The 13,403-nt window shown below is 35.2% G+C and overlaps 1 protein-coding gene across 2 annotated transcripts in view; it reads right to left on the reverse strand.

Annotated features, from left to right (window-relative positions):
* VTI1A (vesicle transport through interaction with t-SNAREs 1A) overlaps positions 1–13,403 on the reverse strand; it is a 276,823-nt gene that overhangs the window by 211,077 nt on the left and 52,343 nt on the right. The window contains exons 4-5 of one of the 2 annotated variants that reach the window (XM_075717622.1): positions 8,613–8,690; positions 2,275–2,295 (exon numbers count right to left, since the gene is read on the reverse strand). In XM_075717622.1, coding sequence (XP_075573737.1) covers positions 2,275–2,295; positions 8,613–8,690 — 99 coding nt within the window. The remainder of the gene's footprint in view (positions 1–2,274; positions 2,296–8,612; positions 8,691–13,403) is intronic. The other variant, XM_075717623.1, reaches the window with a different exon arrangement.

Consider the following 13,403-nt stretch of genomic DNA (forward strand, 5'->3'; position numbering starts at 1 on the left):
GCTTCTATCTGGAGTTATATAAGGAAGTTTTGCAAAGTGGCACGCTATCACTAGAGATTTAGTCATTCCATGTGGGCTGGATTCAAACGGAGAACTCGGGAGCTCAAAAGACAGAGTGACACAGCCTCCATGGAAGCCTGTGTACGGCAAGTGTGCTAGAATAGAGCCCTGTAATGAGAGGAAGCGCAGGGTTTGTTAACAAACAGTATGGCAAACCACAATTTCTTTTACGATCAGTTCATACCTCCTTAGGAGAACTATAATTGGGGATGCCTTGATGTTTCACTATGTGACGAGTTAAGAATTATGCCTGAGTCACTGTACTAGCCTTCATTTAAACTTTAATGTGCATTTTGCATTGGGTATAAAAACACCATTGCAATTACAATCTATTCAACGCATAGTGCGTACCTAAGTGCAGACAACAGAATGCTAACAATTGTTTTTTTAATTATTTCTCTACCTGTACAATTTTGATCTAGACAAAATAACAAAGCCCTTTATTTAGTTCTATTTGCTGCTGCTCTTACAATATGCAGAGAGAGGAAAAAGTAACTTATGAGGCTAGCAAGGAAAAGCAAAAAAGAAAATTACCAGAAGCAATGTCAAAATTTTTTAGGTGGCTAACAAAGAGGATTTGTAAGCTCCAAAAGGTATGACTGAGTTCAGTTTAGCTCCCAAGTTGCAGCCCTTTGCAATAACATCCTGAATTTTCTTATTTACCTTCATAGCTATTTCAAAAAGAAGAGCAGTTAAGTAGCAGCTTTGTTCTTTATATCTGACTAAATTTTCAGAGTAAATTTACAAATTAGGAATCTTTAGTTTATAAAACTATAATCTATGTTTGCAAGCAAAAATGATCCTACTACATTCTTTTATAAAAGCACAGGGGAGACGTGCAGGTGTTGTTAAAGGGATGAGCAAATGAACCTTGTTCTTCTGAAAAATCTCAGAAATCAGGCTATACAAACCCTTGCAACAATATTGTCATCTGTTTAAATACTGGGACTATCAGGGAGGAGAGCTCAGCAGTGGTGGGAGGGCTTTTATGTGGTTACATGTTTATTTTGTTTAATTTTTTTTGTTAACTGTTTTACTCTGTAGCTTTACCATATTAATATCAGCTCCACAAGAAGAGGGAAAAATAAAGCACCCAGGGAACTAGTGAAAGAATCTTTATATCACAAATATCTTACTGTTTTTAAGGATTCTCTGTAATTGTCCTTAATCTGGTTACTTTACAATTCTTTGTCATCACCATTTCTAAAACTTACAAATCCTTTCCTGCAGAGCTCAGTATTCATTACTGATATGTCTGAGCACACGTTTCAAAAAGAAGATACCAGACAAATATATGATGTTAAAATACTTGTGCTTCTAAATATATTTATCCAAATACTTCACTGGTTTAAACTCACTGTATGAAACCCTTCAGAAATCTGACCTATAAGTAATCTTGACTTTACTGAGACCTTCTTTTTGGCAGCTATCGGGAAATAATAATAAAAAAAAGCAGTTCAGATACCTGCTTTGCTACAGCAGTAAGTAATAGAAGAGATTAATTTCAGAAAATATACTGAAACATGTGAGGAACTGACCATTAAAACAGGCTTCTCTCTCTAAATATTTATGAGTCATTTTATAACTGGAAGAAAGGTGTTCTGGAATACTGATCTCTAGTGTTACGCCTACAGATCTACAGCACTCACAAATAAATAATAAATATTGATATGTGTGCGTAGGTCTACCTGTACTGTATTTTCAGTGGGTATACAATATCCAATATAACACATAAGCTACTTGAGTATCTCACACCAAACTGAAAACGTTGTGAAATACTGTGCAATTTTTACAGTGTTTCAGCACAGGGTTTTACCAAAGCAATGCTTTCACTTTCAATACCAGTGCATAAATGTATTTACCCTATCAAAGATTTTGTGATGCAAACATGATTATTACTGTACCTGATTTGATCATGGTATTCTAGCAGAGGTCAAATAATAGGGGGGTTTTTCACCCTTCTTTTTCTAGTGCCTTAAAAAAAATTTCCACTATCAAAGAATGTTAATTTCTAAGGTTTGATCTAGAGATTCCTATGTAAGTATACAATTATTAGGGAAAAAGAGGCACAACAGTGAATATTTTACAGCAATGTAATCAATATTTTTGCTTGGTGTAGATTTCCCTGCAACAAGGAACAAAAAGATCTACTTCAGATTTAGAAACTCAGCTTTAAAGGGAAAGCTAGACAACAAAAAGCAAGGAAGTACTCACCTCTTCACGTAATTTTATCAACTGCAACATGAACGCACAAAAAAGATAAAAAGGAAAGAAATGGCAGGAAAGAAAGATCAGTTGTGTGACAGGATACAGAATTAACATTGACAATTTATCTGTTTACATGTTTAGCATTTAAAAATCACAGACAAACACATTAAAAGAACCTAAACATAGACTACATGCAGAGTTTTTTGAACGAATAAAGATCACTTTCTCACACTGTCACATTAAACAAAGAGAATAGTGTGAAATTCTCTTTTAAACCACATCTAAGACACCATCATGAAATAAAGGGGAATGACTTCATAGAAGTCTATATTATAAAGAAAAAAACAAGTTTACTATTCCTCTCTTCGAAGACTGTACAGCCGAAGTGGTTTTGTATATACAAGTTTTCAGAATGTTTTCTGTATATTTTAGTTATGACAACCAATTTCTTATCTTACTAGCAGATCTAACTTATTAATAGATGACTGCATCTTTATGGCACCTAACCCATATTTCAATTTTTATATACCTGAGTTCTAATGCAACTACAGTATCTAATTTTATTACTGAACCTCCTATAGAGGGTTTTTTCCAGTTAAAAGAAAATGAAGCAGCTTAGTTAAATGGCTCAGAATTATGATGTATTGCATAGCATAATTAAAAATAGACAAAGGAATAGGGAAGAACATGAAACATATTTCCCTCAGAAAAGACCCATTCCAGGTTCTTAATGCTCGACCACTACACAGTGTGTTTATATATACACACATTGTGTGTGTGTGTGCGTATACTTACACAGTATATACATTTATATTTATCAATTTGTGCTTGTAAAGCAACACAATCTAACACTATTAATAATATTGCTCTGGCAGGTTTACTATAAAACTAAATAAAACCCCAGTCCGATTATCAAGCTATGTTGTACTATGCTCTCCCCTTAGAGAGACAGATAAATTATTTGTACTGGAACAAAACATATAATTACTCACAACAAATGTCTGCATAAGAGCGACTCTTTATAAAAAAGTACAGTTCTCTCACCGATTCCAGTTGAATTCGAAATTACAACAGCTACATCATTATCTCAGTCTATGCTGATACTTCACCTACAGTTTTATAACACTAATTTTTAACACGTGTGTAAGCTGAGAATGTTTACTACTAATAAAGTCTCGCCAGCATGAAGAAAACAAAAGAACCGCCATTATTCTCTTTTGTTTTGTATGGCTCGTCCATGCGCCCCGTTACCAAAATGGACAAGGAGGCTCTAACTAGATGTAATTAGGAGGGCTACTACCACACAGACTTAAACTGAAACGGCTCTCCAGTGCGTAGCTAAAGGAACTTTGTTAGAATTTGGCATAAAGAAAACTGCATTGTCCGCCAAACCCGCGCTTAAATTCAAGTGCTTGGCCTATCATAAATTGGTCTCTTTCTCCAGATCTTCCCCCCCTTTTTTTCCCCAAAAAGGCAAACATTAAGGCCCTTTAGAAAGAGAGGATCTGGGCGCTGATCACATAGCTATCTTTTCTTTCTGAGGCCACCATTCTTCAGTTGACTACGATACTTAAAGGGCCAAAGTTTAAAACTACTTGCCTGCAACAGAGCCCGTTTGGGCATGCCACCCTGCTATAATCAATGAGAGTTTTAAAATGCTGCACATTTGTTTTTTCAATAGGTCCCAAACAAAAATGTTCTATCTTGTTTGTGCTGCATGGCTGAATTTAAGCTCTGCATGGGATTTGCAGCTAAGCTAAGTAATGGGAGAGGGTTTGGGTTTTTTTTTTAACATTGGCTGAAAGATATTCATTCAAATTAACAAAAGATGTATTTTTCCCCCATTTAACAATGCTCTTGATGAAAATGTGTTACCTTTACTTTTCTATTTTGAGACATTTTTGTTATGCTCACCGCTCAACTGTAAACAGCATTAAGCCGTGTGCAGCCACCATTTTAGGTTATGATAATCAGCATATTTTTGAAACAAAGATTTTTTTTTTTTTTTCAATACAGAATTCGATACAAGAGGTAATCTGTTCCTTTGTAGGCTAAAAAAAAAAAATCTGGTTTACGCTGGTTTGAACCAGTGGAATCTCTTGTGGCTAAGCCTTCTGCTGTGACTAAAATCAAAACTGCGCCGCAGAGAGCGAGGGAGCGAGATGGGATGTGTGCCTCTGTGTGTGTGTGTGCGTGCATGTGTGTGTGTCTGTGAGGCACACCACGTGACATAGAAAACTACCGAATTTTTTTTAAAAAGCTGATAACGCTACTGCCGTCTCTGTCCGCATATAGATAACGAATAAATGCTGAACTCTATTAAACGCCCTTTACACATTATCGTGGGTCGAACACACAATTTTCTGAACTTATGATGACAGTCTATTTATTTTGCTATAAACCCTCGGCATGTAACGAACAGATTTGTGTCTGGTAATGATCTGCTCTGCCAGGGCTATATGAAATGATACCGACCTTCTTTAGATCTTGGGGAATTAAATTGACCAACTTCACCCCCTGGTCTGTAGCTGAAGTTTGACACACTTTATGCACAGCAAGCCCAAATCTAATATTACCAGAACTTTGTAGTCAGAAATTAAGTAGCCACAAAATATTTGTTCACCACAAATCACACATACAGTGTATGTGTATACGGACACACAATTTAACCTAATGCAAATTTATTTAAACTTATTAATGAACATAGTTGCGCAAGAGAAAGGAATACTATTATATTTCAAGGAAGTTGATAATACTCTACCTGACACTATTTTAGTCAAGAAGGATTTCTGATTTAACCCAACATATACTTTGTAAAAAACATATCAATCGCCACATTAAACAGTTCTATGATTATTAAAGTGAAGCCACAACTTCAAGTAGTGTATCATTGCACTGAAAAGCTCAAAACTTTCAAGGGATTTGATAAAAGTTGGTGGCCAGAATGACAAACAAGACTTGAAAGTAACAGATCCTGTTTAAGACCACTCCTGGAAAATAAATAACAACCCAATGTACACAGTAGGTTTTTGGGTCTGGGGTTGTGAGGTGGATTTTTTTTTAATGGGAGAAGGGATGTCTCCTGATTCTCAACCTCTGTATGTGCCTCATCTGACTACAGTCACACAATTCCAATTAAGAAAAAATTAATGTATACTAAGCAATGCTATACTAATGTATACTAAACCCTAAATGCATTAAAAGCGTTATGTCGTTATTTATCTCATTAAACAAAGATGCATTTATTTTAAAATAAAGCCTTGAATAGCAATATTGTATGATTCTTATAACTTCTTACAAGAAGTTTCTATATGCTTTATCCAGTAAAATTAGTTCAATCTTGGTATAATCATTATAAGGCAGTGGTATTCTAAGTTGTTGTCATCTACACATGATGACAGCTACTTATGGGAGACATTTAGGGAAAATAGACGACGACGAAAGAGCAATTATAATTTGCTAACTCTTCAATCTGTTCTTTGTACTTCAATCTTTGTTCTTGGGAGAATAACTGGAAATTCATACCTATGACCCTATTCATTACAGCTTATAACTTGGCTGTGTTTTGCTGTAACTGTACCTGCAAAACTCAACTCAAAAAATAGAAGTGGAATAAAGAAAGGATCCAAATTGCGCCCCATTTATTGCTAGATACTTAATATGGTTGTACTAGCCGGTATACATCAAGTTCCTTTTTGTCATCGTCTTCCACCAAAACCATTTTGCAAATGTTTATCATGACAAAGACCATATGTAAAATGTACAACTCGTATCTTGTTCCCCTTGCATAACATCCCAGTCTAATCAGATATTCAGCTATTCAGCATTTCTATTGGCAGATTTTACCAATATTTGCAGATTGGTACAGGAGCAATTCTTAGCTGGCAACTTTTTTTAACTACTTTGTCAGAAGAAGAATCCCTCCTCTCCTCTCACCTTTCAAAGTTTGATGACTGAATTGGAGAAGAAAACCCCCAGCACCTTTCAGTTAAACTAATTCAACCTAACCCAAACTGATTGATAAGTGAAAATCCCACAATATTAGGGTGAGGGTCAGTCCATCTACCTATGTTTATTTCCATCAGACAAAATTAAAGCAAGAATTTGAAACATCTTCAAATATTTTATATGTCTGTAAGTTATACCTAAGCATCCTTTCATCATCTAGTTCAAGCTTTCTATTGATATAATAATGTCTGAGAGTGAAAGTGTATTAGACCTGGGGATACTGAGCTAAATACGTCAAGATAACATATTCACTATATGGTAAGTATCCAAACCTTACACTTGATTTGGATAGCTGCACATCCTGATAAACTCAACATCACACTGAAGTTCTTGCACTAACTGCTTGTGCCAATAACTGCATGCATATAAGTACAAATATAAATAATGATATCTCATAAGAAAAAGACCATAATATTGATTATTGGAACAACACAATAAACAATATTTTTTAAAATACTGGCATTCACATTTTTAAAAGAAGTTAGTCGACTCCTTTATGGTGATATTTCATAGCATTTTTCAGGGAAGAAAAGAAAGAAATTCAGAACTTTTAAAGGTATGGGGGTAACAATTTCAAGTTGGGTTACTACATAAACTCCTTTACCTCCCAGAATTTTCTTCCATTTAAGAAGTGGTCATTTGGAAGAAAAAACTCATGTTGACAAATGGTTGAAAGTATCATTTGGTTCCTTGAGATCAGACCATGTTTCTTCCATCAAGTTTAGAAAAAAGATCGTAACTCGCAAAAAGTGCACGTGACCCAGTTATTTAACCATTCCTTAAAAAGTGAAAATAAAATATTTTATCTCATCCCTACACATAAGATATTCTGTTATAAGTAAAGCTTCTTATCACAATTGCCCTTTTATGTCTGAATTCACACAATTTTTTCTTGAAATGTAAAAATAGCAGCACTTTAAAAGAAATCAAATGAGAATCTTAACACTTTCACAGGCAGACTGTGAAACTCTTTTCCCTGAAATCATCCTTTCCATAAACTCATTATTTAGGGATAAAAACCCCTCGTTATTTTATTCAAATTTTGGAATCTCCCCTTACTGTGATATATAAATATGAAGATTAATATCTTTTAAATTTAACCCTTCACATAGATATTAGAGCTGCTGTACACTGCAGAGTCTACAGATACATTGTATCCTCTGTATAATTTCATTAATGTATGTATTAAAGTCTATTACAGCGTTTAAAACTTACACAGCACATATGAAATACTGTATAAGATTAAGGCTTAAGGGGTCTGTGTTTTAAAATTCATTGTACTGGGATGAGTCTCCAAGTCTTTCTTTTTTCTAATCCTTAGTGGAACTGAGCTTATATTGAGGGTAGAAGATACTAAAAATTTCAGAACATGGTTCTGTTCTGTTTCCTTATTTAATATTGCTTTTATCAAGTAACCATTTAAACAAGTTCCACTTTCACTACCAAAATAATTTAAATTCTATCTGGTCAGAAGAGAAAAACTGATATTTAAGAAAACTTTCTACTAACTTCTAACTCAAAATGCACAACTTTGGTTACAGCTGACAAGATTTTCAAAAAGAAAAGAAACATTCTGCTTTCAGACAGAGCTTGTCAAACAAGTCTCAGCACCAAAAGAAATATTAACAGGTGGGTCAAAGTCCCCTGAATATAATGTTGCCTTTATAATTTTCAGTTGTCTAGCAGGATCCTCACTGTAGTGTCCAGAACAACAATATGGGTACAAGATTTAAAAAAAAAAAAGCCTCAGGATTATCAAGCTTTCCTTCATTACAAGAGATGGATAGCAATCTGCGTTCTAGTACAACATGTATTATGAAAGCATGCTTTTATTAGTACAACTTGTGTTTTTGGTACAAGGAGAGAAAATCTGTTTAGGGAAGGAATCACACAAGGAAACTGAGTGGGGTACTGCCTAATTCTGAGAGCGCACTTTCATTTGTTTTGCCTGCCAGTGTTGATTTAATTATACTGCATTATTATCAAAGCTGCATTATGTACTTTTTTTATTCCTTTTACATGTGTTTGAGGTGAAGACCTTGGCTTTGTCGGCAAACAGTGCGTTTCAAGTTATTTCTTAAGTACTAAATAATAAAGAAAAGAGAAGAAAAGATTTTTTTTTAAGATAGCAGACAGTGATCACAAGTTAAAGGGTTAAATGTAAGATCTCCAAGAAACATTTTGAAGTTGATTAAGACCCCAGCTTTGCATTAAACAGTATCACTTCCACATGAGTTGTTGCTAATGCTGTTAAGGAGCAGCTTGAGAAGCCCAGTGTGCCTGTGACCTCCTTCACCCTCCAGCCACCCACTAGGGCTTCTTGATTAGCATCCTACCTGGTTCTCTGAGGAATTCCCGTCATCCCCTAGGAGCTCATTCCGCACCTCATCACTGTAGGCGATCCGTGACCTTTTCTGTAAAACAAAAAGAAAAAAGGGTTAGGAAGTAAAGCTCCGAAGCCATTGGTATCAAGGCTGATCATCTTAAACCTCGAGAGCCCCCTAATGGATACCTATTAGATAAAAAAAAAAATCTGCAAGTAAAAGTTACCAAAAAGTTCAACTGCTGTATTTTGACAAATCTGCATGGCAAAACCTTAGCATTTCTAAGACAGTCACATCCTCAACTTTTCAGCAATGAAAGCAGCTTCAGTGAAGCTCAAGGTACATAATGTGTGATCCCAGTTCTGATAATCAGGTAACCTTGACAAGCAATATACACTAATATCAGAAGCATTAAAGAAATGCATTTGTAGGAACCAAATGTATTTTTCTGAAGAACATCTGCTAGCTGGACACAGAACCCAGAGTAACACTGCAGTGATGCCATTAAATAAGAAAGGAAGACTGAGCTTTTCCCATATAAAAAAACCCCAAAACCTGAACAACACACATTTGACAAAACTGGCTGAACTTAAAGATGTAGAAGATTAACAAGTGTTTCCTATGCTGCTAAGGCTATGAAGGCCTACAGGGAAAGGACCAGAAATCAAAGGGCAAAAGAAAGCAGAGAAAACAGCAGTACAAGGAAACACTGGTTTACAGCAGTTCATGGAAACACCACAAAACCGAGACAGTCGTTCATTAGACTGTTATGACAGTCATTACTCACAGCTTATGAGCACCAGATTTGCTCATGAACTGATCATCGTATTGATTCTAAACTAGATCAAGTGCTGAGCAATGGAAAGCAACTGTCTGAAGATTACCAAGGTAGCACAACATTCAATGGAACAACAGGGAAGTCCATAAAGAGAACATGAGCCCAGCTTTCAATTTCTTTCTTGGCCAAATAACAGGCATTTAGCTGGTTAATATTCCTACATTCACCATTAAAAGAGAGAAAGGATTTTTAACATATTGTCTAAAATCTTTTTATATTTCAGTGCAGTTACGATTAGTTTTACACTTCATCAGAGGAAGATACCCAAGAGTAGCAAGAACTAAGCTGTAGGGCCTCCTTTTATTGATCAGAGCTTCCCTCACACTCTGCTGTGGTAGTCACTACCAGTAGGAACCCAGCAAAAACAAATCCCTCCTCCAACCTTCACTAATTGGACAATTATGCAAAAACATGCTTGGGACTGGGGCACAGGAAAGAACCCACTAGAAATTATACTGAGCACTGGGAAATTCATTACCTTTGTGACGAAGTTTGGAAGTGGGTCATCCCTTATGCTAGGAACCTAGCAGTGGAGTAAGCCTTGTATTGGTCATCTCAGAGCAACACATTTTAGCTTTTTATCCTGTGTAGTTCACCCTTTATTACCATCACTACCAACCCAAAGCATTCTATGATTCTATGATCATCATCGTTACAATGCTTACCAATTTGTGATTCAGTTGCTCATGTTCAGATCTAGATTACATACTAAAGCTACAGATGTACGTAGCAAGGACAAAGCATACCATGGACCTATTACAAGAGCTGAATTGTGCCAAATCTTTTGGAGATCTCAGCTGTCATAGTTTCACACTAACCAAGCTAAAGTAGTCTACAGCATTAAAGGAAATGAGAACCTTTAAACAGGCTGTGGTATCAGAGCTGCCTGTTTAAATTATTCATTTCATCACTATGGGGGACTAAAACACTCCACAGTATGCAAGAATATCATATGGAGATAGGTTTTGTTTTTCTCTTTTTTCACCAAAAGCCAACAAATTGGCATAGATTGCTCAATTATATTATTTTCCTATTTTTATTTGATACACTTCAAACAAGGAAGGAAATTACAAATATATACCAATAAATAGCTAATCTTCTTTTCTGATTAAGATTCAATCTTCCCATTTGAGGTCTAGTAGTTCAACTGTACAGTCTCTCCCAATTTCACAAAATGACTCAGCCCCATTGATTCTGTTAGTGTTGAATGTATTTATCATTATTAGACTGAGATGAGGAGCATGATGCTTCATAAGCTTGTTCTTCAGTGAACAAGTTGCCTAATTATATGTAGAGACTGAGATGGTCCTTGGTTACACATCATTTATTTGAAAGATTTAACTGGCTGATATTCTCATTCATAAGAGCCTGCATTGTAGAAAGGAAAAATAATATTCTTCATGGGAAAGAAATAAATGTTAACAGCAATACAACTTTTAGAGGCCCTTTATAATCCTTTATATCATCACCACGGAACTTCAGAAATATATTTGTATCATTGTTCTTTTACTGCAATAATCTGTCACTATCTGAAAATCAGCAATTATATTAAAAGAAATAACCCTTTGACTACAATTAGTTATAACTCTTTGCCATAATCAATAAATAATTTGATACTACTTTTGATCACAGTTTCATTACCAAATGAATCAATAATATAAAAGGCAAGGCCTTTGAACTAAAGTGTTCGTTTGTTCTTTCAGGATTTGTCCAAAATATCAATATCCTGAATTACTATTCTTATTTTTATTAAAGTAATACTGGCTAACACTTTTAGATGTGGCTATCAAAATTAGTTCAGTTCATCCGAACTCAATAATTAAACAATTTTTACTTTTTTTTTAAGTTCCTAACTATCAGCTGTTTATAGTTATGTACTTTAGCCAAATCCAAGAATGATAGTTTGAGCTGGAAATGTCACACACTCTGCTACAGTTTGAAGGAACCCAATTCATAATGCATTTTATAAATAGTTAATGACTTCTATACATAAGCTAACCAGGCAAATCAAGAAATTGTCAACATTTTTAGTCTTAGTTGTCAGTTACCACTGTCTACTGGTACTTTATATGTATGTTTCTAGAAAAGACAGAAGCTTTACAGAGTTTGTAATCCAAGGCATTTCTGGGCAGCTGAACATAGGCTTAAGAGGTTCTGTGTGCAGTTTTTTGTCTGTAAAGGTCTGTCATATATGAAAGTTTTCCTTGTATTTTCTTGTATGTACATAGACAAAAAAATCTATGCACTCAAGTGTTTTTAACTCAGTGTACATGTTTGCATTCAAATGTAGCATGCACATGAACACACGACGACACAAAAGGGTTAAGCTACTTCCTACAAGAACTTCAAGACAGAGAAAGTTTCAGGGGTTGTTTGAAATGTACTACAGTACCCAGACCTTCTGACAAGGAAGAATTTCTGATTCCAGGCAGATCTCTCTTGGTTTATGAACAGGATTTTTGCATACTGATTGGGTGATTTTCTTAAAGCCCTGTTCAAACAGATACACTTGCTCAGTTCTGTCTGGCAATTTGGCTTTAAACAATCTGTCTACTTGACCCAAGCTTTAACATTTCCCAATAGAACTGAATGTGTTCATGGGCAAGCACAGCTAAATTAGAATTGAAATGAATTAACTCAGCTTAAACTAATTAAGATCTGTGATCTGCAGTACCACCCCCCTGTATGATTCTACATGTGAAGTAGGGTACATGTAACCAGACTGTAAGAATTCTGCTATACTACTAATCTGAGCATAACAATGAAGTTCGTCTATTACTAAAGCATATGAGAAGTTAATTTCCATGGCCTACACATGGCAAAGCAATTGCTTAAATTGCCTCACCTGGGAATTTAATACAATGTTATCATCAGACCAGCCACACTGTAAATAGATTTATAATGCTTTCCATGTGCTAGGCTAGGTTGCATATGAATTAAGTAATGATCTGGTATTACAATACAATCAGCTAGTTCCCACACCTGGCAGACAGGATATTTTGCTGAATTACTACCTATACAGATACATCACAACATAAAAACAGAAAAGGCAATGGGAAGAGAAACAATCTACATGGTGTATGACTGATTTTTACATGGTAACCAAATAAGATGTAGATAGAAAGAGGTATCCAAAATAATCCGTTTCCAACATCTGCACAACAGAACGCATACTTATTCACTTCTATTCAATTTTGGCCTAATTTTCCGCATTCTATACTTTAATTACTCATCCACATTCTGAAATGTTCCCATTAGCGAAGGCCAGAACTAGCCAATGCCCCCTCACTCCAACGCACTTTCAGCAATCAGCCAAATAATTGATATAAAGTAACGCACATTTTCATACCTGAACTAAAAATAGCTTTCCTTCTCCTAAATGCTAAGCAGCCCCCTGAACAGAAAGCAAACCTAGATGCATTTCAGACAAAAGGCCCACCAAATCCTTTTGTCCCAGCCTCTCCATTTTTCAGGCTCAATGTTTTAAGAACAGATTAAACAGATCTTTTTGGTGAAATATATTGTAAACAAACAAAAAGGTTTATTTATCCACAAACATCTGGTTTCATACAAAATTCATTAGAATTTCCTAGTATATATAAATGGTTTAAAAAAATCTTCAGGCATCTGTTTCAGAGTTTGGCCCTGCTCTAGATGTAAATAATTACACGAGATTAGTATAACCAGAAATAATTTGTAGGAATAAATTAGATTTTACTTTGTGTTCTTTGAGAGTAGTCAGTTTTGCCATTGCTCTTGCTAAAAGCAAGGTGAAAAAACTGACCTGATCCTCAAATGGACTGCTAAACACTGCAGAATTTACACTTTCATCTCTGCCTTTCAGAATAGATACTTAAGTATTTTTTGCTCAGCAGAAATAGAAAAGATACAGTTTAACAAATTTAGAAGAAAAATGCATGATCCTGCTTAACAATCTTAAAGCTTATATTTAAACAGAAACACAA

This window comes from Pelecanus crispus, chromosome 10 (assembly GCF_030463565.1).
Source record: "Pelecanus crispus isolate bPelCri1 chromosome 10, bPelCri1.pri, whole genome shotgun sequence".
NCBI classification, from domain to species: Eukaryota; Metazoa; Chordata; class Aves; order Pelecaniformes; family Pelecanidae; genus Pelecanus; species Pelecanus crispus.